This window comes from Mustela nigripes, chromosome 4 (genome assembly GCF_022355385.1).
Source record: "Mustela nigripes isolate SB6536 chromosome 4, MUSNIG.SB6536, whole genome shotgun sequence".
NCBI lineage: Eukaryota > Metazoa > Chordata > Mammalia > Carnivora > Mustelidae > Mustela > Mustela nigripes.
This window is the reverse complement of record NC_081560.1, coordinates 133,910,418-133,935,818: the sequence shown is the minus strand read 5'-3', so window position 1 is coordinate 133,935,818 and position 25,401 is coordinate 133,910,418. Positions and strand designations below refer to the sequence as shown.

General features: G+C 35.5%; 1 protein-coding gene across 1 annotated transcript in view; it reads left to right on the top strand.

Moving 5' to 3' along the window:
* The window catches only part of CTNNA3 (catenin alpha 3), a 1,804,468-nt gene that overhangs the window by 456,114 nt on the left and 1,322,953 nt on the right, over positions 1-25,401 (top strand). The window contains exon 5 of the mRNA XM_059397521.1: positions 13,897-14,160. Coding sequence (XP_059253504.1) covers positions 13,897-14,160 — 264 coding nt within the window. The remainder of the gene's footprint in view (positions 1-13,896; positions 14,161-25,401) is intronic.

The following is a 25,401-nucleotide window of genomic DNA, read 5'->3' as shown; positions in this document are numbered from 1 at the left end:
AGTAAATTGCAAGATATATAGGTGAAACTGTTCTAAAATCTATTCTGGAATGAGAGATAAAAGGGAGAAGGAAGTTTTGTGTTAATGTTATCTGGTGCCCTTTATCTATGCCCTTTTATCAATTTACTCAACAAACTAGACAGATTCCTGGTATTTAATCCCCCATGTGGGAGATTATATGTTTATGTGTAACTTTTTGTATGTTTATGTGTAAGATGTTCAGATAGTTAATATAAATTTTTAATTTGGGTTGATGTTCATTAATTAAATAAATATGTATCAGGTAGCTTTCGTGTCACTTCATGGGGCTTATATTCCATTGGAATAAGCAGAAAGGAAACATGATAAATAACTATTATATAAAGTATAGTAGTGATAAATAAAAAGAAGAAGATAAAGCAGGAAAAGTGGATATGATGTATCAAGAGTGAAATTGTTGGTGGGACTTTTAGATAGAGTTCTCACTCAAAAGTTGATTTTTGAGTAAAGACTAAGAGGAAGTGAGAGAGTGAGCCAGACATGGATCTAGAAGGGTGCCAGCAACAGGATGGCCTAAGGTAAGGACATGCCTGGCTTTTGAGGGAAAAGCCAAAGAAGTCCATGTGGCTGGATCCGAGTGAGCAAGGAGAGTTATAGCAAGGAGAGAGATATGTTGGATGATTTGAACAAAGCAATGACATGATGACTTTCTAGAGATTGATAAGAAGTCAAATTCTGGTAAAAGTGATAGAATAGACTGACAATCTGGATGTGAGATGAAAGAGAAGTAGAAGTTGGTGGCAAAATTTTTGGCCTGAACAACTGGAAGAACTGCCATTTACTGAACTGGTGAAGAGTGGGAATAGCAGGAATCTCTATCAGGAGCTCAGATTTTGATATGTTAAGTTTGCAATACCAAGTGCTTTAATGTCATATTTTTTAGTTCTCTTTTACCTGGTATATTTTCTTTTCTTTTCTCTTTCCTTTCCTTTTCTTTTCCTTTTTAAATATTTTATTTATGGGTGCCTGGGTGGCTCAGTTAGTTAAGTGAGTGCCTTCAGCCTATTTCATAATCCTGGAGTCCTGGGATTGAGTTCCACATCAGACTCCCTGCTCAGTGGGGATTTGATTCAGCTTCCCCTTCTGAGTCTCCCCCTTCTTGTGCTTTCTCACTCTCTCTCAAATAAAACAATAAAATCTTAAAAAAATATTTTATTTGTTTATTTGACAGAAGGAATGAATACAAGCAGAGGAAGCAGCAGGCTCCCTGCTGAGCAGGGAGCCCAATGTGGGGTTTGATCCCAAGACCCTGGGACCATGACCTAAGACCAAGGCAAATGCTTAACTGACTAAGTCACCCAGGCACCCCACCGTGGTGCATTTTCAAGGTGAAATATTTTTTAACCTACCACCCATGCTTTTCTTTACAATTCCTATAGTGATCCAATGTATTCTGCCAGTTTTAGCCCATTTTATTTAACACATTATTATTTAACAAATTCCAGAGAGCAGAGGACTTGAGTGGGTACTTATTTTTACTTTGTATTTGTATTTTCTTGTAGTCTTAGTTGAATCCTACTGTATAAATACTCGATTATATCAGAATACTCAAAACTTAATAAGATCATTAACCCAAGTTATTTCTGTTTCCTCAGTCAGATAGATCTGATTATTGGTTAATGTAGGAACATTAATTTAACTTTCTGAAAAACATGTCAAATCCAGGACATCTTTACCTTCATTCTGCTTAAAGTTTTGTTTTCTGCCAGGGAATATAGTTAGAAATCAGATATTTTCCAAAACATCCCAAGATATATAGGAATTAGCACTGAACAACACACTTACATATAAGTGGTAACTGCTATCATCCGCTTTTTAAATGAGGGCTAGGCTAGAATACTGAAGAACAGTTCATAGGAAGATCTAGTTAGCCTAATTGGGAACACAATTAAAGAAGAATATTTTCATTCAAGGATGAGTGTATCTTAGCTTCTTGTAGTTATGATTTCCTTTTCCAAAATTAGAATATTTTTCTCATGGAAAAGTAAATTATCTTATGGCAGTAACCCTTAGTGTTTTCTGGTGTCTTTACAATGGTAAGAGATAGGGGCACCTGGGTGTCTCGCTGGTTAACTGGCGAACTGTTGATTTCAGCTCAGGGTGTGATCTCAGGGTCCTGGAATGGATCTCTGCATTGGGCTCTGCATTCAGTGGAGAGTCTGCTTAAGGATTCTCTCTTCCCCTCTCCTTCTCTCTCAAATAAATAAGTCTTAAAAAAAAAAAGTGGTGAGAGGTGTCCTTGATTCATTGGTCACTCTGTGCCAGCTCCCATATGAGGCCTAGGGGGATGCAAGAAGTAAGGCATAGTTATGACCCTAATAGGAGCTCATAATTTGATAAGAAACACAGGTATTTTGATGAATAACTATAGCAAATGTTAATTGTTTAATATTTGCTAGATTAGTGCCATGTAAGCACTATTGGAGCACATGAGTAAATCTGTGTGTAACTGAACATGAGACTCCAAGATAGCTTGAGGGATGAGTAGACATTTCCCAAGAGATGTAAGGGGAGACTGGAACATAGCTCAAGGCACTTATAGAGTCTCTGTGGCTAGAGAAAAGGGTGCCTGTGAGATAAGTGGTAGGAAATGAGACTAGAGAGAAAAGCTGAAGTCAGATTATCCTTGTCTATAATAAAAAAAATATATATGGGTTTTATTTTGTGTGGATTAATAGTCACTTGAAATTTTAAATTGGGGATTGATGATCATTTTTGAATTTTAGAGGGATTCCTCTGATGATACTATAGAGAAAAGATTGTATTAGACAAAAAAGTTTTGTCTTTGGGGCGCCTGGGTGGCTCAGTGGGTTAAGCCTCTGCCTTCGGCTCGGGTCATGATCCCAGGGTCTTGGGATTGAGCTCCGCATCCGGCTCTCTGCTCCGTGGGGAGCCTGCTTCCCCCTCTCTCTCTGCCTGCCTCTCTGCCTACTTGTGATCTCTCTCTCTGTCAAATAAATAAATAGAATCTTTAAAAAAAAAAAAGTTTTGTCTTTGACTTCTTCTTTGTACTTACAACCACTTCATTAGTTATCCCTAATAATTTCTCCTCTAGATTAGTCTTAGTAGTAAGGACAAGAAGAAGGGTGCATACTAGAGAAATATTTAATGAATAGAATAGTAGACTTTATCTAATGATAGGGATAAAGGAATGGAAGTGTCAAGGATATTCTTCAGATTTTTCATTAGCTGGATATTGAGGCCAGTGAGTCTGAGAATGTTGGAGGAGAAACACGAGTTGCGGGGGGGAGTATAAGGGGGCAATAGGTTCAATTTCCCATATGTTTAGTTTGAGACTCAACTTGAGTTATGTTATCTGGAGTGCAGAAGAGAGGTTAACACTATCAAATAATGTCAACTTAAATTTAGTATTCACTGTCATCTAAGAAGATAAGGGAGAAGCATTTTAAGGACGGGATTAGATAATAGTTTACTGTATAGAGAGAGATCACTAAGAACATTCTGGAAAGTATTTGACTTTAAATAATTTAACCTCATTTTACCCTCTAGGGTAGGAATTATTATTCCCATTTTGTAGCTGAAGTAAGGTTAATTTTTCTACTCAAAATCTGTTATTGGAGTGTTTTGTGTTGGGATCCTAACCCCAAAGCTCATGCTATTTCTATTATAATGAGACAGACATCCTGCCCTGGAGTGGCATCTGCCTCACTCCCATTCATTTATTGTAGGCTCCTCAGGCCCAAGGACATCCGTTATCTCTTTCCAATCCTTTCTAAGGTCAGTTACACATATGTTATAAATAGAAAACATGGAGGAGAGTGAACTCATAGGTTGACACAAACATCTGTGCTGGAACTTTAGAGCAGAGATCAGGACTTCTTTTTTGGCCATTTTGGATTTGAATGTTTTTAAGTGGGGCAGGTATTCTATGGTGTGTGAGTGCCTTACCACTCCCTGTGGATTAACATTTGGCCTATTCATGCTTCCTGCTTAGAATAAACATCTGAGTTTATAACCTTAGGAACATCTGAGTTATATAGCCTTATCTTTAGCCTTAGCTCTAAAGTCATACCTTAAAGCAGGTGTTTTCAAGCTGGTTGAATTAAGCCAAATAGTTTACCCCCCTACTCTGGGAAGAGCAACAATTAAACTATCATTACTAAGATGCTATATTTAGAATGTTTCCTTTATCAAAGGTAGATTGAAATACTTAAGACGATAGTTTCACTCTTTCTTCATTATGTCACTTATATTTTTCAGCAATCTAAAGGACTTTATGGATCGCACTTTGATTTCTATTTTTATAGTTTTGGCCAGAGGGTTTTTTTTTTTTTTAATCAGTCTTGTACTGAAACGGAATTAAAGAATGTGTTTCTAATCTGAGTTGTATTACATATGATAATTATTCATCAGGAAGATATCCCTGAAATATATATTCTCTGTTGTGCCACCACAGAGCTATAGGGCTGTAGGGAAGTCTTTGATAGACATTGGAGGCAGATGATGAACTACTGACAGCAAATAAAAATAGCTGTGGGTAGAAGGAAAAATAAAATGAAAACAGAGAGGGAGGCAAACCAAAAGAGACACCTAACTTGAGGAAACAAACTGAGGATTGCTGGAGGTGGGTGGGGGATGGGGTAACTGGGTGATGGACCTTAAGGAGGGTACTTGTGTGTTGTATGCAATCGATGAATCACAAATTCTACCCCTGAAACTAATAGTACCGTATATGTTAACTAAATTGGATTTATATAATTTAAAAAATGAGTGTTAAGACAGAAGCCAGTCCTGGATCCTATTCATAGCTGGGCCATTAAATGAAAAATGACTAGAGCATGTTTGCCTGTAGGAAGCACTATAGCTATTTAGTAAATGCTGGCTTTCTTTTCTTTTTTTTTTTTTTTAATATAATTTTTTATTTTTTATAAACATATATTTTTATCCCCAGGGGTACAGGTCTGTGAATCACCAGGTTTACACACTTCACAGCACTCACCAAAACACATACCCTCCCCAATGTCCATAATACCACCCCCTTCTCCCAAACCCCCTCCCCCCAGCAACCCTCAGTTTGTTTTGTGAGATTAAGAGTCACTTATGCTGGCTTTCTTAAAAACAATCATCACCTCCACTTTTTATTAATCTTGTGTGCCTTTGGACATCTGTCCTTTTCTTTTTTTTTAACATTTAGGGGTAATAACACTTTTTTCCTCATGAAATTCTTTATGAGATGACTAGAAACTTATTAAACAAGATAAACTACTATGTGAATGTAACGCATTATTAATTAGTATTTGGATCAACATTCCTGGGCTTGAATTCCATTTGTACTAAGTTATGCTATGTTTGGAAAATGGTGGTCTATTTCTCACAAGTGAGTCACAGAAACTTAAATAGGATGAAATTGTAAGGAAAATGATGTTTTTGATCTTTGGCTAGGTGTTGAAATCCAACTTCTCTCATAGATTTTAATAAATCTGTACTATAGAGGAAGAGTTTTCTGACATGGATAGTTGAATCTTATTAGATTGAGCAATGAAATATACACACAAATGGAAGGGAAATGGGGAAAATCCAGTGACTCATGCCACTGGATTTTGTTTAGCGCATTATTTATCTGCTTTCCTATTTACTTCTTTTACTTTAATTGTATGGTAGATGACTTTAGATACAATTTATTTTTTAGATATAAACTTGAGGCAAATAATAGATATAATATATAGTGTGTTTGTTTCAGGTAGATAGAGGATTAACACAGTGCCTTTCTTAACTTTATATATACATTTTCTTGAATGACATGGTGGCCTGCATTAGAACTAAGTAATAATGTTTTCCTAGGAGGTATCTTGGAGTTATTAGTATTCACTTTTGTGTAACTTCCTTCTACCCAAGGTATGCAATAATGGCCCAGAATTACATACCTTGGGGGATATCTTAATGCTATTATTATATGGTTTCTCAGTTTTCTATTTGTATTTGAAGAATTCTTTTATTTCCCCCTTTATCATAGTTGTCCTATTAATATAAAATGGAAAAAGAAATAAGAGAAAAGCAGTAAAGTCCTCTTTCTGTTGCTTAATCATGTTTTGATTGTAAAATCTTGCATTTTTTCAATCTTTTTTTTTCTTAACACTTTTTAATTATCTCTGTATTCTACTCTTATTTTACCATCTTCTGTCCTCATTTCAGTTAAGGCCAAGTATTCCACTTCCTAATTTGTGTTGGGGAAAAACATTTAAATTAGCAGGTGTTTGCACTATTTTGTTTTCTGAGAGAACATGAAGCTGCCTAGTGACCAGTGAAGCAGTTAGCAGGGAGCATCTTGGCAGAGGGAAGACCAGGGATAGAAGCCAACTAAGAATAAAATCCAAATAGCAAAGTATCCATGGGCTTTTCTGCTACACATCTTCTTAGTCTTAAGAAAACAAAAATGTTCTTCATTAGCTTTCCCTCCCCTATCAGAGTGGTTGTGTCAGTTCCAGAAACTTCATTTAAACACCTGGAAGAGAAACTCAATCATTTGCATGTAGTTCTGCTTTGTTGAGCAGAGTACCTGCTGAGCTATTCCACTTGGGCAGGGATGTAGCATAGTAAGGAAGTTTTCTCTGATCCTCTGAAATGAGAGTTCAAGGGTGCATGGAATTAATTGCTATGAAAATCATTTAGCTTTGCCTTTCCAATGGTCAGGCTCTGGGACCTTTCTTTTTTTTATTTTTGTTTTTCAAACATTTAGATATTTTTCTTTTTCTTTTTAAATAAAAGACCTCAAAGTGGGTAGAAGATGTTAGCAAAATGGACTGCATATCCAGTTTGCTGATCCTTCCCTTAATATCATGGGAAATGCTATACCAGGGCAAGCCCATAGCTTATTTATATTAATGTCCTTTGCCAGGAGAAGTCGCAAACTGAATGTTTGCCTGGCTTTACTAATATTTTTGTTTTCCTTGATTTTACGTAAATGTTTTGACTGAAGTATAAGATACATTCAGAAATATGCATACATTGTGAGCAAACAGTGCAATGAATTTTTCCAAGCTAAACACACCCTTATAAACAGCACTCAGAGCAAGAAGAGGTGTGCCTGGGTGCCTCAGTCAGTTAAGTGTCTGCTTTAGCTAGGTCAGGAGTCCTGGGATGGAGCCCTGCATCGAGCCCTGCATCGGGCTCCTGCTTAGAGGGGAATCTGCTTCTCCCTCTCAGTCTCCCTCTATGCGCGCTCTCTCTATGTCAAACAAACAAACAAATAAATAAAAGCAAACATTGTGTACTCTTTTGTTGTATCTCTTTTATTCCATATTTCGTATTGTGGCATGTAGCTATATTTTGTTCATTCTCATTACTTTGGGTTGTTTCCAGCTGGGACTATTACGAAAAATGCTTCTAGGAATGCTTTTGCGTATGTTTTTTAAAGAACACACGAACATATTTCTGTATGTGTATATCCTAGGAGTAGAATAGCTGGGTCATGAGGTATATATATGTTCAGCTTTAGTAGGTAGAATTTTCCAAAGTAGTGGTACCAATGGCTTCACTAAAATTAAATGTTAAATATAATTTAATTTTGCTCTTTAGCTTCCTGTGACATTGTGATACATAAACTTGTTTAAACTCTCTGGATTATGTATATTCTCCACAAAATTTATTTCTTGGAATAATTATATAGTTTCTTATCCCTTCTGAATTTAACTTCCTATTACTTATTCCTTATCCTATTAATTATTTCTTATTCATTTGTCCATTTGTTTCTTTAAAAAATGTGTTATGCTCATAATATGTGCCACACACTAATAGAAAATGAGATAGAAAACAATTAAGTGTGATGCTTTCATTCAAGGGAATTATAATGAAGTGAGGGAAAGAGCATAATGAGCAGTTATATTTTTAATTTATTTCACTCAAATTTAAAAAAACTACTTCCTCCATCTATTGTTTCTAGATTTAGTAGAGAAGTCCATTAGTAACTTATCAATTCATTTATGATTTCTGGATTTTTTTTAGTCATGTGTCCTCCAGTATAAATTTTCTTTTTGCAAGGTGAACAGAACACCTTGATACTGAAGTCATCCTGCCTTTTCAAATTGATTTAAAAAAAAAAAACCACTCTGTTTTTTTCTTCAAGCATGATGACTGTACTTATAGTAATTCAAGTTTTAAGCTTCATGGTGTATAGGTGTTTTTTTGCTTATTTTTCTCTTTCTTTCTTTCTTTCTTTCAAGTTCAGTATTTTCTAATATCTTTTTTGGTGATTTACAATATATATATGGCCTTTTGAACTAACACATACAATTATCAGGTTTACTTCCTCAAGAAACAATTTATTTTTCCCAGGTTCTCTATATTAAAACATTCATCCTGGGTGAAGACCCTGTAACCTTCACATCTGTGGCTTCACCTCCCAATTATGAGCTGGTGATTCATAGATCTCTATTTCTACCCTAACTCTGAATTCTAGGTTCATGTATACTACATTTTCACTTGCGTATTTTGCTGGAATCTCACATTTAACAGATGACACAATATATTTCACCTTTATTTTCCAAACATTTTATTCATTCTGTATTCCCCATCTTGATGAATACATCAACTGTGTACACATAGTGTTGAAAAAGTTTTCTAGACACATCTAAATACCTCCTCTCTCCTCCTTCATCTAAATATTACAAAGTCTTACCATTTTTACCTTCTGAATTTTCTTAGATCCATTCTACTACTACCTAACAATAGTGTTCAATGTTCAGGCGCTCATTGTCTCTTGCCTGCGTTATTGCCTAGTCTTCTAACTGCACTTCCATTCTCGCCAATCAACTAAAAGTTCACTGCTATTGAAAATACACACCTGAGCTTGCTGCTCTTGCACTTCTTTAGCATGCCATGTGACGAATCTCCTGCTTACCTTTCTAGCTGAATTCATCCAGCATTCCTGCTCAGGTTTCCTGTACTTGTCATGCCACCTACAGTGGCCTGTGTGCTCATGCCTCAGGCCTTTGCACATGCTGTTTTCTTTACTTGTTGTTCTGTTCTACGCATTGTTAACTTCTACTCACTGTTTAAAAGTTACCTCTGATAAATTTTCTTCAATCCCCTTGAGCCAAGGGACTTTCCTTTATGCTATGAATAACTATTTTAGCTCCCATATAAATTTGTCTCCCCTTCTGATCTGTACGTTCTTTATCTTTGCATTCTTTTTTTTAAAGATTGATTGATTGATTTTAGAGAGAGAGAGAGAGAGAGAGCATGCATGGACAGGGGGAAGGACAGAGAGAGAATCTAATGCAGGCTCCTGGCTAAGGGTGGAGCTGACAATGGGACTCCATCTCACCACCCTGAGGTTATGACCCAGGCCGAAACTGAGTTAGATGCTTAACCTACGGAGCCACCCATGCGCTCTTTTTATCTTTGCCTTCTTAACATTAGTGTACTGCCTGATCTACTCAATATTTATTGAGTAAATGGTTGAATTAATTAACTGATATCTTAGAGCCCTCCATTTTTATACTTTGTGATCTTTAAAATTCCTAAATATATTTTGTTCTCTTGCCAGGGTTAAAACTCATATGTTGCTTCTCTACCCACTTGCACAGACTTGTAAGGTCTTTTTTAATCCCATCTGTGTGTTTCTGCATCAGCTGGAAGCATTTAATGTCTCCTAAACTTGGATATCTTATGTGAGCTTTTTCTTCTGGAGCAATTTAAAAAAAGATATTAAAAAAGTATCAATTCCCAAGAAGCTGAATTCTTTAGACTTCTCTGTCCAGAGAAATCCCTAATTGACCCTATTTTTTTTTTTTTGATGTATTTATTTGATGGAGAGAGAAGCAACAGAGGGAGAAGGAGAAGCAGACTCCCTGCTAAGCAGGGAGCCTGATGTGGGACTCAGTCCCAGACCCTGGGATCATGACCCTAGCTGAAGGCAGATGCTTAACTGATTGAGACACCCAGGTACCCTGACCCTATCATTTAATTCCTATTTTGACCTGATTTAAAATTTTAGGATAAATCAACAGCCTAGGAACTTTTGAACCCATGATACCCTCAGTCAAAACAAAATAAAATAACCACACTCACCACCCCAACCTTTTGTTTAGAAGGGTGGCATTAATCCCTCCCCGCCTTTTAAGGGTTCTATTTATTTATTTGACACAGAGAGAGAGAGAGAGAGACAGTGAGAATAGGAACACAAGGAAGGAGAGTAGGAAAAGGAAAGCAGGCTTCCCGCTGAGCAGAGATCCTGATGTAGGGTTCAATTCCAGGACCTGGGGACCGTGACCTGAACCAAAGGCAGATGCTTAACAACTGAGTCACTTCGGTGCCCCCATTTGTTCCCCTTTTATCTGTGTACCAATTTCCTACATTAAATTTATCCTTTGAGGTGCCCTTCAGGAGAAATGATCTTGCCTTCTCAATTTCCTTTACTTAAACTCCGTAAATGCCTTTCTTTCCCCCCCACCTGCTGCTGTAATATGTTATTTTTTATATGTTCACTGAATCTATCTTTTCTCACAGATTTATCAGCTTGCTATTTAGGATTTGGTAGTTGCCTTGGGCGGGGATAACAAAGCATAAGCTCAAACTCCAAAACGTTTTAGAATTTTTTTTTTTAAAGTATTTGTTTAGGGGCGCCTGGGTGGCTCAGTGGGTTGGGCTGCTGCCTTCGGCTCGGGTCATGATCTCAGGGTCCTGGGATCGAGCCTCGCATCGGGCTCTCTGCTCTGCAGGGAGCCTGCTTCCCTCTCTCTCTCTCTCTCTCTCTCTGCCTGCCTCTCTGCCTACTTGTGATCTCTGTCTGTCAAATAAATAAATAAAATCTTAAAAAAAAATAAATAAAGTATTTGTTTATTTGAGAGAGAGGGAGTGAGTGAGCAAGAGAGAGAGAGCAGAAGAGCAAAGGTGCAGAGGCAGGGAAAAGGAGAGAGAAGCAGACTCCCTGCTGAGCAGGGAGCCCAGTGCAGGACTCGATTCCAGAACTCTGGGATCATGACCTGAGCTGAAAGCAGACGCTTAATTGATTGAGTCACCCAGGCATCCCTATAATTTTTTTTTTTTTAATTCCAAAGTTCCTACAACATTAAAGTTACCACAGTTAATGGTGAGATATACATAGCCATCATCAGAGTGAAAGAACTAATACTTTAAACCTTATCTTTCTTTGTAGTGATATATGTTCACAAACTTTCACCTTTCAGAAACTACCTAAACATTGATCTTGCCTTTCTACATAGAGCAGTGTAATGCATAGGTCACTTCCGGTGGTATTATGTAATTAGGTTTGATTATTGCTCTATTATGCAGAGAATTTTCTTCAGCTCCTTCTGAGTATTCATACTTTTTATCATTATACCTCTGAGAAGTGTGCATCCTATTTAAACATTCAATTATTTTTCTTCCAAATCACACTGAGATAAATGTAGGTAGTGCTATAAAATTGTGGGAAGTTTGAAAATCACTAAGAGCATCACAGGACAAAAACAGTACACCACGTTTGATAAATTTTAGGAAGACTGTTTTAGGAATATTTTAGGAAGAATAATTTTGTCCTCTTTCCATAATTCTCTACTATTTTTCAAGTACATTCCATTTCTGATGTGCTGCTTACTCAATCTCATGAGAACATTGGTAAAAGTATCATTACCCCACATTTAGAGATGGAAAAACATTCACTGAACGAGTAGAAGACTTACCCTGAACACAGTGCTAATGACAGAGCTGGAACTAGAACCTAGACCAGAAATATAAGAGGGAAATCATAGCAAGCCAAGAAAACTACAAAGTGTCTTGTTTAGGGTAATTAGTGAGTACAACAGTGAGTTGACAGCTACTTCTAACTGTCCTCCCTACATCTTGTAAAGAAGCTAATCTCCCCTAGAGCCTGCATGAAGTCACAGACAGCCTTTATTTTCAGAAAGGAAGGAACTAAAAATATAGTAGCACAGCCATTTATTAACCTCAGGCAACATTATCCCGAGGTAGCAGAGTGTTTTGAAAAACGTATGGGATTTGCAATCAGAAGACTTAGGTTTAGATCTCAGTTATTTTGCTAGCTTCTTAATCTTCTCACACTAAATACCTATTCAGTTAAAATGGGGCTAATAACACCAGCCTTATTGCCTCAAATGGTGTTGTGATGATCAATAAGATATTATCTAGAAGCACTTTATAAATTATGTCATTACTCGTCCCTGTATAGTAGCAAATAAAGGAAATCCTTCCTGTGTAGGAAAGACTGTAACATAGTTGTTAACATCATAGCTTAGCAGTTATACTGACTTGCGTTACGGTACAAGAAATGCCACCTTCTTGTTCTGTAACTTGGCTCAGGAACTTAGTCTTTCTAAACCTCATTTTTCTTCCCTTTAAAGTGGGGGAGATAATATCTTTTCATAACTTTTATAAAGATTATATAAGATAGGGTATATGGAACACATAAGCTATTGTTAAGCTCTCTTGAATTAGTTTTCTTTAAGATGAACTTTTACTTTATATTAATAATTTTAGATTTCCAGAAACGTTGTAAAGGTAGTATGGAGAATACTCATCTACCTTTCTTCTGGTTTCCTCTGTTGTTAATATCTTACATTTGCTACTTCTGAACAAGCATTGATATATTACTATTAACTCAACTACAGGTTTTATTTGGATTTCATCAATTTTTCTATGAATGCCTTCTTTCTGTTCCAGGAACCAGTCAAGGGTGCCATATTGCCTTTAGTTGTCATGTCTCCCCTATCTCCTTTGGTTTGTGCAGTTTGTCAACCTCCTTCTTTTTCATGATCTTATCATTCTTGAGGAATATTGTCCAGGTATCATGCAGGATGTTCCCCAATCTGGTTTTGCTTGTCGTTTTTCTCATGATTAGATTGGGGTTGTGGACTTTTGGAGAGAATAGCAGAAAGGTGAAGTGCTGCTCTTGTCACAGTGTGTCAAGGGCTGCCTGATACCCACATGACATCACTGATGATGTTGACCTTTATCACTTGGCTAATGTAGTGTTTACCAGGTTTCTCCATGGTATTTTGAGCTAACTCTGATCAGCTATCACTTATATCAGACTTTCTCTTCCCTGTCTTCCCACTGTTTGGAATGCTTTTCATTTATATTTACTGCAAATGTCATATTCAGAAATATCTTTTCTGACCACCCAAGCTAAAGCAGTCTCTATAACATTTCACTTTTATGTTTTCTTCACAACATTTATCATTGCCTGAAATTGTCTTGTGTATTTGTTTACCTAGTTTATTCTTTGTTGATAGTTCCCCACCCCCTCAAACAAGAACATAAGCTTCAGGAGAACAGGATCCTTGTAGGATTCACATCTGTACACTTGGTGTCTAGAACAGGGCTAGCATATGCTAAGTACTCAATAACTATTTTTTGAATAATTGTCAAAGAGAGAAAGATCCAGGATTAAATTATTAGTAAGTATTTCTGAAAAAAAGTGGAAAATAGCTGAATGGTAGGAGGTTCAATTTAATATTCTTAACTGAATCAGTTTAGTTTTAATGAAGAGGTTAAATGCAGTCATAAACATCTATGGAAATAAGTAATCAACATGCTTGTAATCCAGGCTCTCTTATAATGCACTTAATAATGTGAATGTCAGAGTATTTTTCTGACTTATAAGCAAGCTATGACTGACAAATATAAGATCTACTTAGTTATTATACGTCTACGCCATTGTGACCTTTATTTGCTAATTGGCTCAGCTTTCCTATTGTAGAACTTTTTAACAGAATCTGAAGGAGTGTAGAAATAATTGATGCCCTTGATTTTAACTTATACCTGACTTCTTAGTGTCTATTATCTTTTCATTTATATTGACAGAAAAATGGAGCTTTTTTGTATAAATCTTTCTTTTATAACCCATGGTAAGGAAGCTCTCTTTTTGTGTTTCCTTAGGACTTAAAATCTCCAAATCAGAGGGATGAAATTGCAGGGGCCCGGGCCTCACTGAAGGAGAACTCCCCCCTCTTGCATTCAATTTGCTCAGCTTGTTTGGAACATTCTGATGTTGCTTCCCTCCAAGCCAGCAAGGACACAGTTTGTGAAGAAATTCACAATGCCCTCAATGTAATTTCAAATGCTTCACAAGGCATCCAGAATACGCTTGCCCCACCAGAACCTAAGGCAGCAACACTAGGAAGTGCCCTTGATGAGCTTGAGGTAAGTGGAGAGAAAGATAAAATGTGATTTGCTGTGTCTCAATATGAAAATAACAGATATGGGTTTTCAGATTGGAGTATAGACTGTGAGTAAATAAAAATCCAATTACTTTATCAGTCTCCATCATTGCCTTGTGTCTTCCAATAAAATGATTAGCAGGAAAATATTCCTTTACATTTCTCCCAAGGAAGTCAATGAATTTTAAGTGGGATTGTTGATTACACTGAAATGATGATTTTAGTTTACATCAATCAATTTACGAAATATAGGATTTATCCATTCCACAAATACTTATCATTGGCTATGTTCTTTATGCTTGGGATCAAATTGAGTACTGCTCTCATGAAGCTTATGTTCTCAAAGAAGAATAGAGGCAAAAAACCAAAATGGACATCGTAGATAAGTAAATTGTAATGAATGTTACATTGAGAAGGCAAGATGACTTGGAGGCTTGAAAGAGATTAGATAATTGGGCAGATGGGGATCTAGGATGAAGGTTTGAAATCATGTCCCACTGTTTAAGGGACAGCACAGAAACCAGGGTGCCTGAGTGGGGAGAATAAGGGGATAAGTCAGAGCTGAACTAAGGAGACCCAATGGGGACAGGTTATGGAGGACTCTGTAGGCTTTTAGTGGCTCTGGCTTTTACTTCAAGTTAAATGGGATTTATTGTAAGGTACTAAGCAGAGGTATGACACTTGCGTCTTAAAAGGACTATATCGGCTGCCTGTAGAGTATAGACTGAAGGGGAACAAAGAGAGAAGCTGAAAAACCAGGCAGAAAGCTATTATGGCAATATATGTTCCATTCTTACATTTTATGTTGATCACCTCAATCCATCTCACAGTTTAGTTTGGACCAGGGTGGCATCACTGAATATTAAGGTAAATTTTATAAGTGAAGCCAACTGGATTTGACAGAACAGATGTCAGATGTGAGAGAAAGGAGTCATGGCTGACCTTGCAGGCTGGGTCATCCAAAACACACACTGAACAGAGTTTGGGATACAGAGTGTTGTTACGTATTAGTATATGAGAAGGGAAGAGGAAGGGAGCAGGATTGAGCCAAAGAAGTCTACCTGTAAGCCAGATCCACAAAGCCTAGATCAATCAGCAGAGAGCTCTAGAAGGAGGAGTCCCCTCAAGTGTACCTTGTCAAACAGAAATAGCCAGGCTTTTTTTTTTTTTTCCTTTCCTCTTTTTTTTTTTTTTTTTCCCTTTGCCTCTGTCTGTCGCTGGGTGCAGGTCATCCTGCCCTGGGAAGGCTATATGATGTCCAGGGATAGGGAAGAAGGAGCAGTCCCTTGCAACTGAGGAACTGACCACTGGGGGCCATCTGCTGGCCTCAGTCCCCACAGCTGAGCAGTAAGTCCTACTTGGAAGGGAGATATGGACAGTACACCTCTGTGTCTACCAGAGATAATGACAAGGTTTTTTGTTTTTGTTTTCTTGTTTTTTCTTTAGCAACTGCATGGATAGCTTTCATCAACCATGATAGGGAACACTGTGGGTGAAGCCAGTTTTGAGAGGGAGATCAGAAATTCAATTTTCAACATGTTGAGTTTGAGATATTTATCAGACATTCAAGTTTGATGTCAAAGATAATTAGCTATACAAGTCAGACATACAGTTTAATGGGAAGCAAGGTAGAGTAATGCTTAAAGATAAGGGTTTTAGATCTCTTTATGCTGAGGTTCCTATCTCTGCTATCGCACTTATTAGGAAAGTTATTTAATTCTCAGTTTTCTTACCACTAAAATGGGAATAATAGTAGGGCCTACATCATAGTGTGGTCAGAATCAGTAAATTAATAGTACAGGTAAAATGCTTAGAACAGTGACTGGCACATAATAAGTGCTCGATAAACTTTAGCTCTCCTTATCATGAGTGGAAATGGCTATTTGGAGGCAAATTCTTCCCAAATGAAATCAATGCAGTTAAATTACTGAAGTTTTCCTGGTAATGTAAAAAATAAACTAAGCACATATAATTCCTATATTGTTCATAACATTATTTTACTTTCATGATAAACTTAGCATGAAAAATCGAATTCATTTAACCTTTATGTTTTTCTTTTAGTTACATATCTTTAAACAGATGCCTTTATTTCTAATCTAACATTATTAAATTCCTTATTATCAATACCTGTGCAAAAATTTAAGTTCCTAATTATTAGCACCTATGTGAAAATTCTAAATAAGGTAGATGATTAGTGGTGACTCTTGAATGGTACCCATAATAAGACTGAAAACTCTTTGTAGGCAAGATTGTGTATCTTAGTGATTTTATACCAGTGATACTAGCAGAAGTTAGGTCCCCCTAACTTGTTAGTATGTAACATTTCTTGATAGCTAAACAGTTAACATAAATGTATGACTTAATTATTACAGTGTCCTTATAAGATACTTTTGTTTTACAGAATAAAACAAAATGAAACTGAGACTTAGATAAGTTATATAACTTGCTCAAATCAGAAGCCTAGTGAGCGGTAGTATCCAGGAAGTGATCTAGTCTGATTCCAGAAATTATTTCTAAGTTCTGTGCTATATTGAATTCTCACAGATACTCCTTAAGGTGCTTTTTTATGCTAAGATTCTTAGTCTGTGTGAACCATCAGAGAAATTATAAATGTAATCAAGCACCTGGGTCATTTAAATAGAACTAGTCTGTATTTGGAGAGTAGCTAAATGGTGAGGTAAAATTTGTTAAAATGGATGGATAGAATTGTATATAACATTTTTCATAGTACTAAACAGAATTATGTCAGGAGTAAGATGGCCAGTTTATCCCAGACACTCACTCTATATTCTTGGAATTATAGAAGAAAACAGATGATTTCTAAATTCTTCCCTTTTTTGGGACTTCTATCTCTCTTTAATTGAAAGTAGCTGCTACAGGCAAGATAAGGCAGTGGTTAGAGAGAAGGAGAAGTGTGTGTGTGTGTGTGTGTGTGTGTGTGTGTGTAGCACTGACAGGAGTGGGAATAGGTATAGTGATGGCACCTTCCCTTTTTCAAGATAAGTGGCTGACTCACTTCTGAACAAGGCAAGAGGGAGTCCCAAAGATTTCCTAGAAATCTTAATGCTGTCTTAACAACCTTTGAAATCAGTTCTCAGTTAAAGCTAAGGCTGCTCAAACCAGTACAAAATATATATAAAATATCTGAATTACAAATAGGTGCTGAGGCTGTCTGAACTAGATAAAGCAGAATTTATTGAGCATTTAGCTTTTTAAAATGGTTTTGTAAATTAAATGGTTGCATTTTTCTTTATTTACAGGAAGCTGTGTTGGTAAAAGATCCAAAATAACCTTTGCTCTGTCTTGCCTCTGCAAATATAATACTATGAAATAAACTGATGTAGTAAATACTCTGTTGGGAGTAAGTCTCATTAAATGTTTATAGTGTGGAAATGTATCAGAGTGCTTATTCAACAACTACCATGCTGAAGCTTTGTTAAATCTTTCATTCTGGCTCATGGCTGGTTGAGGGTATGGAATCCGAGATTTATTGGTAAAGGAGAAAATAGAACTTGAATTAGAACACTATGCAAGCTAGAGGGGTTGATTCCTTGGAGAGCCTAATGTGAATTATAGGGCATTCTTTTGCATTTGTGACTGAATGAGAGTTGAGAAGAGTCAAATTATAGATTAACAGAGTTTTGAAAATACTTTTAAGCAAGAAACTTTGCCAGTGAAAATTGCTTTGAAACTCCAAGTCCATTAAGACATATTTCCTCTTGTGCAGTAGGATAAAGTAGCTTTTATAATCATGGTCTGTAAGAATTATCCAGATCCTCATGTGATAAAGATGATAATAACAAGCGTTTTTTTGTTTGTTTGTTTGTTTGTTTTTGTTTTTTTAGTATTTTTTCGTTTTCAAAGAACTATCATTTATTTTCTTATTTTGGGGTATTAATTTCTGTATTATCATTCACATATTTCTTTATTCCTATTTTTTGTTGTATTTCCAACACCTAGAATGATGCTCTATACATAGTAAGTGCAAGGTGATTATCACTGAATTGAAAGAAGGAAGCAAGAAGGAGGGAGGAAAGGAAAGCATGCAGGTAGCAATGCTGTATGTCATTTTGTGATTTGGATTGAAGAGCATTTTCCCTTTACTCCTTTTTTCCCCTTTCCTTTCTCCAGTTGGTAGTGTATGTAGTTGCGGTATATTGCTCTACTTGACTTTTAAGTGGGACATGAATTTAGTGAGGTAACTACTAGAAACATATCTAAGGGATAGGCTGCTTAGATTTTTTTCTGTGATAAGAGAAAAATTTTCTATTCTTAGTAGTTATTTAGCCTAATTTCTATCCTTAGTTTAGATTCCCTGCAACTGCTGAGATCTGCTGTCTTTACTAAGAGTAATAATTTTGAGGAATGTTTTTACCTGAAGGAGAAAACAGGACAATCCTCAGAGTAGCATTTCGTAGCTAAAGAATAAATAGGCATCACTGATGTCTAAAAGCACTATAATATGATTTCTTTTTAAAAAGGCTTGATTTCTAGAAATATAGTGAACCAGAAGAACTAAAAGTGATATGTAAAGTATTTTTAAATACATGGGTAATATAATAGGTAAATTCAGTTGAGGTCAGCCAGATACAAAGAGCCGACATCCAGACTAGCAAGCCAGCAACAGCACTGTGCTGGCAGATGTGAGAATTTCTTTTCCATTATGGCCTGTAGCTTGAATTTTGAAAGACCATGAGCTGAGGACAAAAAGCAAAGCTTATATTCTGCCACCTGGAAAGTCACATAAGAGCCTTTGCATGAAGCTGAGGATCCTTTAATTTGACCATCTTATTGAATGAACAAGGAAAACACTTTCCTATAGCAAAAGATAGGAAAACTTGGCTGGCTTAACTTTGGCTCTGGGCAGCTCAGAAAAAAGAATATAAAATACCTTGGAGATTTTTTTTTAAAGATTTATTTATTTATTTTAGAGAGAGTGTACGCACACCAAGAGTGGGGTGAGGGGAAAAGCAGAGGGAGGAGAGGGAGAGGGAGTGTAGCAGACTTCCTGCCAAGTGTGGAGCCTGAAGGGGGGCTCAATTTCCAACTATGATGAGATCATGACTTGAGCCAAAATGAAGAGTTGGAGGCTTAACTGACTGGGCCATTCAGGCACGACTGTCTTAGAGATTTTTTACCCATAACCTTATCTTTATCTGGACTTTGGGTCAGAATTCATATTATCTGAATAGCTTTTAAACCCAAGCTGAAAATATAAGGTGGTTCTGTCTTAGCAGTACCTCCAAGTACATGCCAGAAGTAAATTCAAGTTCTCTGTTTACTTCTTACCTAGTCCACAAAAAATTCTCATACAGGTCTTAGAAAAATAAATTGTCACAATTCACACAAATAGGCAAGATACATGAATGAGACTTTGCAGAAAACAAGCGGCAGTATCAGAACTTCAAACACTGCATATATTGAAATTATGATAGTGAATATAAATATGCTTAATATATGTTATTCACTTACTTATTTACTAAAGTGTGATGAGTATGGTGAAGGAACAAAAGGCTGTCAAAATTGACCGGGCAGAGCTATCTAAAATGAAAAATATAATCGTGAAAAATTCAATGGTTAGGCAAGACAGATTAGATAGAGAATTAATGATCTGAGAGATAGGGTTTAAGAAGTTCTTTATAATGCACCACAGAAACACACACACACAAAAATATTTTTTAAGGCAGTTAAGATACATAGAAGATGTGTGACAAGTTTTAAAATATTCTAATACAAGATCCAGAAGAGAGAAAAGTATAAAAAAATTACTAAGAATTTCCTAGGATTGATAGAAGATACCAAAAAAGTATTTTTTTAAAGATTTTATTCATTTATTTGACAGACAGGGATCACATGTAAGCAGAGAGGCAGGCAGAGAGAGAGGTGGAAGCAGGCTCCCTGCTGAGCAGAGAGCCCAATGCGGGACTCAATCCCAGGACCCTGAGATCATGGCCTGAGCCGAAGGCAGAGGCTTAACCCTCTGAGCCACCCAGGCACACCCCCCAAAGGAGTATTTTTAAAAGAAGTTTGTGCCTCTGCCCACGAACACACTGAATAAACAACTACACACGGATCAGTTACCTCTGAGAGAAATCCAGAAATTATTTGAAAGACTCCTGTACATTGAGCAACTGAGAAAATGCCCACTTCAAAATAGGTAGGAAATGCTGAGTACACTTTCACTATAAACTCTACCTCTAACACAGCACCATATAAATGAGATGGAACCCCGATTTCCCAGCTTCTCCTTGAGGAACAAAGTTTTTGTTTTTGTTTTAATTGTTGAAGTATGATTGACATACGATATATTATTAGTTTCAGGTATATGGCGTATATATCAGTGCTCCCCATGATAAATATAGTTACCATCTGTTGGCAAACAATTTAATGCAGTGTTATTGACTATATTCCCTAGGCTGTACTTTTTATCTCTATGACTAATTTTTTTTATAAATAGAAGTTTGCTTCTATTCCTTTATGCCCTTCATCTATTTTGCTCATCCCCTCACCCATCTCACCTTTAGCAACAGTTTGTTCTCATATTTAAAATATGGTTTTTTTGCTTATTTGTTTTGTTTTATAGATTCCACATTTATGTGAAATCATGTGGTATTTGTCTTTCCTGTTTGACTTACTTCACTTAGCATAATACCCTCTAAGTCCATACATGTTGTTGTAAATGACAATATTTCATCGTTTTCTATGTCTGTATAATATTTCATTGTTGATAAGTAACATTTCTTCTTTACCCATTCATTTATTGATGGACCTTTGGGTTAACCCATAGTTTAACTATTGTAAATAATGCTGCGATAAACATAGGAATGAATATTTCTTTTTAAATTAGTATTTTGGGGTTTTTTTGGAGAAAATAACTAGTAGGGAAATTAATGGACTGCACGGTAGTTCTACTTTTAATTTTTGAGGAAATTCCGTACTGTTTATCACAATTATTGCACCAATTTATTTTTCTACTAACATTGCATGGAGGCGTCCTTCTTCTTCATATTCTTGACAACATTTATTTCTTGTCTTTGTGATACTGGCCATTGTGACTGGTGTGCATTGATACCTCATAGTGGTTTTGATTTGCATTTTCCTGGTGGAAAAACATTTTATTTAGGTGTAGTCCCAAGAGTTGATTTTTGCTTTTGTTTCCTTGCCTGAGAAGAGATATCCATAAATATGATCCATATGATCCTCTGCAATGTTTCTTATATTCCACATATGAGTGAAACCATATGATAATTGTCTTTCTCTGATGGACTAATTTCACTCAGCATAATACCCTCCAGTTCCAACCATGTTAATGTAAATGGTAAGTATTCATTCTTTCTGATGGCCTAATAATATTCCATTGTATGTACATACTATATCTTTATCCATTCATCTGTCAATGGATATTTCTGTTCTTTCCCACAGTTTGGCTATTGTGGACATTGCTGCTATAAACATTGGGGTACAGGTGCCTTTAGATCAGTCTTTCTTACTATTTTTGTATTCCTATCAATTTCTTCCTATAGGTCTTGCCCTAGGTATTTAGGAGCTCCTATGTTGAGTGCTTAGACATTTATAATTGTTGTATCCTCTTGTTGAATTGATCCCTTTATCACTGTGTAATGCCCTTCTTTGTTTTTTTTAGTCTTTCTTTTAAAGTCTACATTGTGTGATATAAGTAGTAAACTTTTTTTTGGCCTCCATTTACATGGAATATCTTTTTCCACTCCTTACTTTCAGCCTGTATGTGTCCTTAGGTCTGAAGTAAGTTTCTTATAGGTATTATATAGATGGGTCTCACTTTTTACCCATTTAGTCACCCTGTGTCTTTTAATTGGAGCATTTAGTCCATTTACATTTAAGTAATTATTGATAGGTATCTACCTATTGTCATTTTATTAATTATTTTCTGGTTGTTTTTGTAGTTCTTCTCTATTTCTTTCTTCTTCTCTTGCTCTCTTCCCCTGTGGTTTGATGACTTTCTTTAGTGTGATGCTTGGATTCCTTTCTTTTCATTTTTTAAAAAATTTATTATAGGTGTTTAATTTGTTGTTACACTGGATTCATATATAAGATTCTACCTGTATAGCAGTCTATATTAAGTTGATATTTGCTTTAGTTCAGGGATATTCCTAAAGCACCAGGTTTTTATGCTGTTCTCCATGTTTTATGTATATGATGTCATGTTTTATATCTTTTTATTTTGTGTATCACTTGACTAATTTTTGTATAATAATTGGTTTTACTACTTTTGTGTTTTAACTTCCATACTGACTTTTTGTGTGATTAATATACTACCTTTGCTGTATGTCTGCTTTTACCTGTGAATTTGTTTCCTTTCTTTTATTTTTCTTTCCTTAAAAGTAGTTATGGCCTTTCCTTGCCACTTTTAAAGGGTTCCCTTTAATATTTTTTGTGAGGTTGGTTTAGTGATGATGAAGTTATTTAACTTTTGCTTGGAAAGCTTTACATTTCCTTCAGTTCTGAATGATAACCTTGTTGAGTAGAGTGTTCTTGTTTGTGGGATTTTTTTTCCTTTCAGCACTTTGCAAGTATCATGCCATTCTCTTCTGGCCTGCAAAGTTTGAATCAGCTGATATCTCATAAGTTTTCCTTGTATGTATCTGTTTTCTTTTCTCTTGCTGTTTTTATAATTCTTTCATTATTAGTTTTTACCATTTTAATTATTATGTTTATTCATTATTATGCTTATTATTATTATTTATTATTATGTTTAATTATTATTTTTGGACCCAGGTATCTGTTTTTTTCTTTAGATTAGGGAAATTTTCAAATAGTATTTCCTCAAATAAGCTTTCTATCCCGTTCTCTCTCTATCTCCTTTTTGGATCCCCCTATAATACGAATGTTATTATGCTTGATATGCCAGAGTTCCCTTAATCTAATCTAAAGAATACCAAAAATGATGAGTGAGAGAGACCCACACCAAGAAACAGTATAACCAAATTGCCAAAAAATAACAACAAAAAGAAATTTAAAAGCAACAAGAGAATTAACAGGAACCTCGCTGACCAAAAGGGAATGTGATGATACATTCAGATTTCTTGAAAGAAAAAGAAATACAAATCAAGAATATTATACCTGACAAACTTGTCCTTCAAAAATAAAGAGAGGATAAAGGCTTTCTCAAAAATGAAAGGGCACATTACCAGTAGCTCTACCTACTGGAAATGCTAAAGGGAGTTCTTCAAATTGAGATGACTGGACTCTAAACAACATAAGAGATAACTAAATATGAAACTCATTGTAAAAGGTAATTATATGGACAAACAGACACTGTTATTACTTTAATGGTGGTGAGTAAATAATTTTTAATTTTTATATTAATGTTAAAAAACAATATATTCAAAATAACTAATGAAATTATGTTAATGGATACACAATATAAGAGGATGTACATTGTAACTTCAGAAGGTATAATGGAAGGTGGAATAGAAGTTTAGTTTTTTGTATGCAATTAATGTTAAATCTTATCAGTTTAAATTAGACTGTTATAAGATGTGTTATATAAACCTCATTGTGATCACAAAGAAAAAACTTGTAGATACATAAAAGGTAAAGAGAAAGGAATTAGGGCATACTACCACAAAAAGTCTTTAAATAAAGGAAAACAGCAAGAGAGGAAGAAAAGGACAAAGAAATTATGAAACAGTCAGAGAAGCACACACTCACAGTTGTAAATTTTTACCTGGTAATAATTACTTTAAATGTAAATGGATTAAGTTCTTCAATCAAAAGACATAGAGTGGCTAAATAGATAAAGAACAAAGTTCTAACTATAAACTGTCTATATGAAACTCACTTTGGTTTTCATAATATGCATTGCTAGAAGTGAAGGGATGGGGGAAAAAATATTCCATGAAATAGTAACTAAGACAGTGGCTATACCTATATCAGAGAAAATAGAACTTAAATTAAAAACTATTTCTAGAGTCAAAGGAGGTCATTATATATAGATAATAGTGTCAGTTCAATAGGAAGTTATAATGGTTATAAATATATGTGCACCCAGCATCAGAATTCCTGAATATATAAAACAAATATTTACTGATCTGAAGGGAGAAATTGACAGCAATAGAATAAGAGTAGGCAACGTTAATAGCTCGCTTTTAATAATGGATAGTACATTCTGAGAGACAAACAATGAAGAAACAGTGGACTTGAACAACATTATAGACAGATAGACCTAATACATATATAGAACCTTCTACTCAACAGCAAGAAACTATGTACATGATAAGCAAACAAAACAAGCCTTAATAACTATAAGAAATTTGAAATCATATGATGTCTCATTTCTATCTCCAGTGGTATGAAACTAGAAATCGGTAACAGCAGGAAAATGGGAAAATTCACAAATAGGTGAAAACTAAACAATGCACTTATGAACAACCCAACATTGGGCTAAAGAGGATATTAAAAGAGTATTTAAAAAATATCTTGTGACAAATGAAAGTGAAAATATAGTTTATTAAAAATTACGGGATGCATCAAAAGCTGTACTAAGAGGGAAGTTTATAGTGATAAATGCCTACATAAAGAAAAATATAAATAAATAAATTGCCTTTATACCTTTAAGAACTATGAAGAAGAGTAAAATATGCCCAAAATCAGCAGATGAAAGGAAATAACAAAGATCTGAGCAGAAATAAATGAAGGAGAAATCAGAATAATAATAGAAAGGATCAATGAAACTAAGAGCTTTTTTTGAAAAAGATATTAATGTACAAGCATTAAGCAAAATAAAGAAGACTGAAATCAAATCATAAAGAGGAGACATTACAACAGATAACAGACAAATAGGAAGAATCTTAAGAATCTATGAACAATTACATGTCAACAATTTAGATAACCTAGAAGAAATGGATAAATTCTTGAAAACTTATAACCTGACATGATTGAATCAAGATTGGATAGACCAAAACAAAGAAGGAAATTGAAACAGTAATTAAAAACCTCCTAGGAGGTCAAGATGGCGGAGAAGTAGCAAGCTGAGACTGCTTCAGCTAGCCGGAGATCAGCTAGATAGCTTATCTAAAGATTGCAAACACCTGAAAATCCATCGGCAGATCGAAGAGAAGAAGAACAGCAATTCTGGAAACAGAAAAACAACCACTTTCTGAAAGGTGTTTTCTTTTTTAAAAAATTCTTTTCTTTTCTTTTCTTTTTTTTTTTTTCTTTTCTTTTGGTTTTTTTTTTTTTTTTT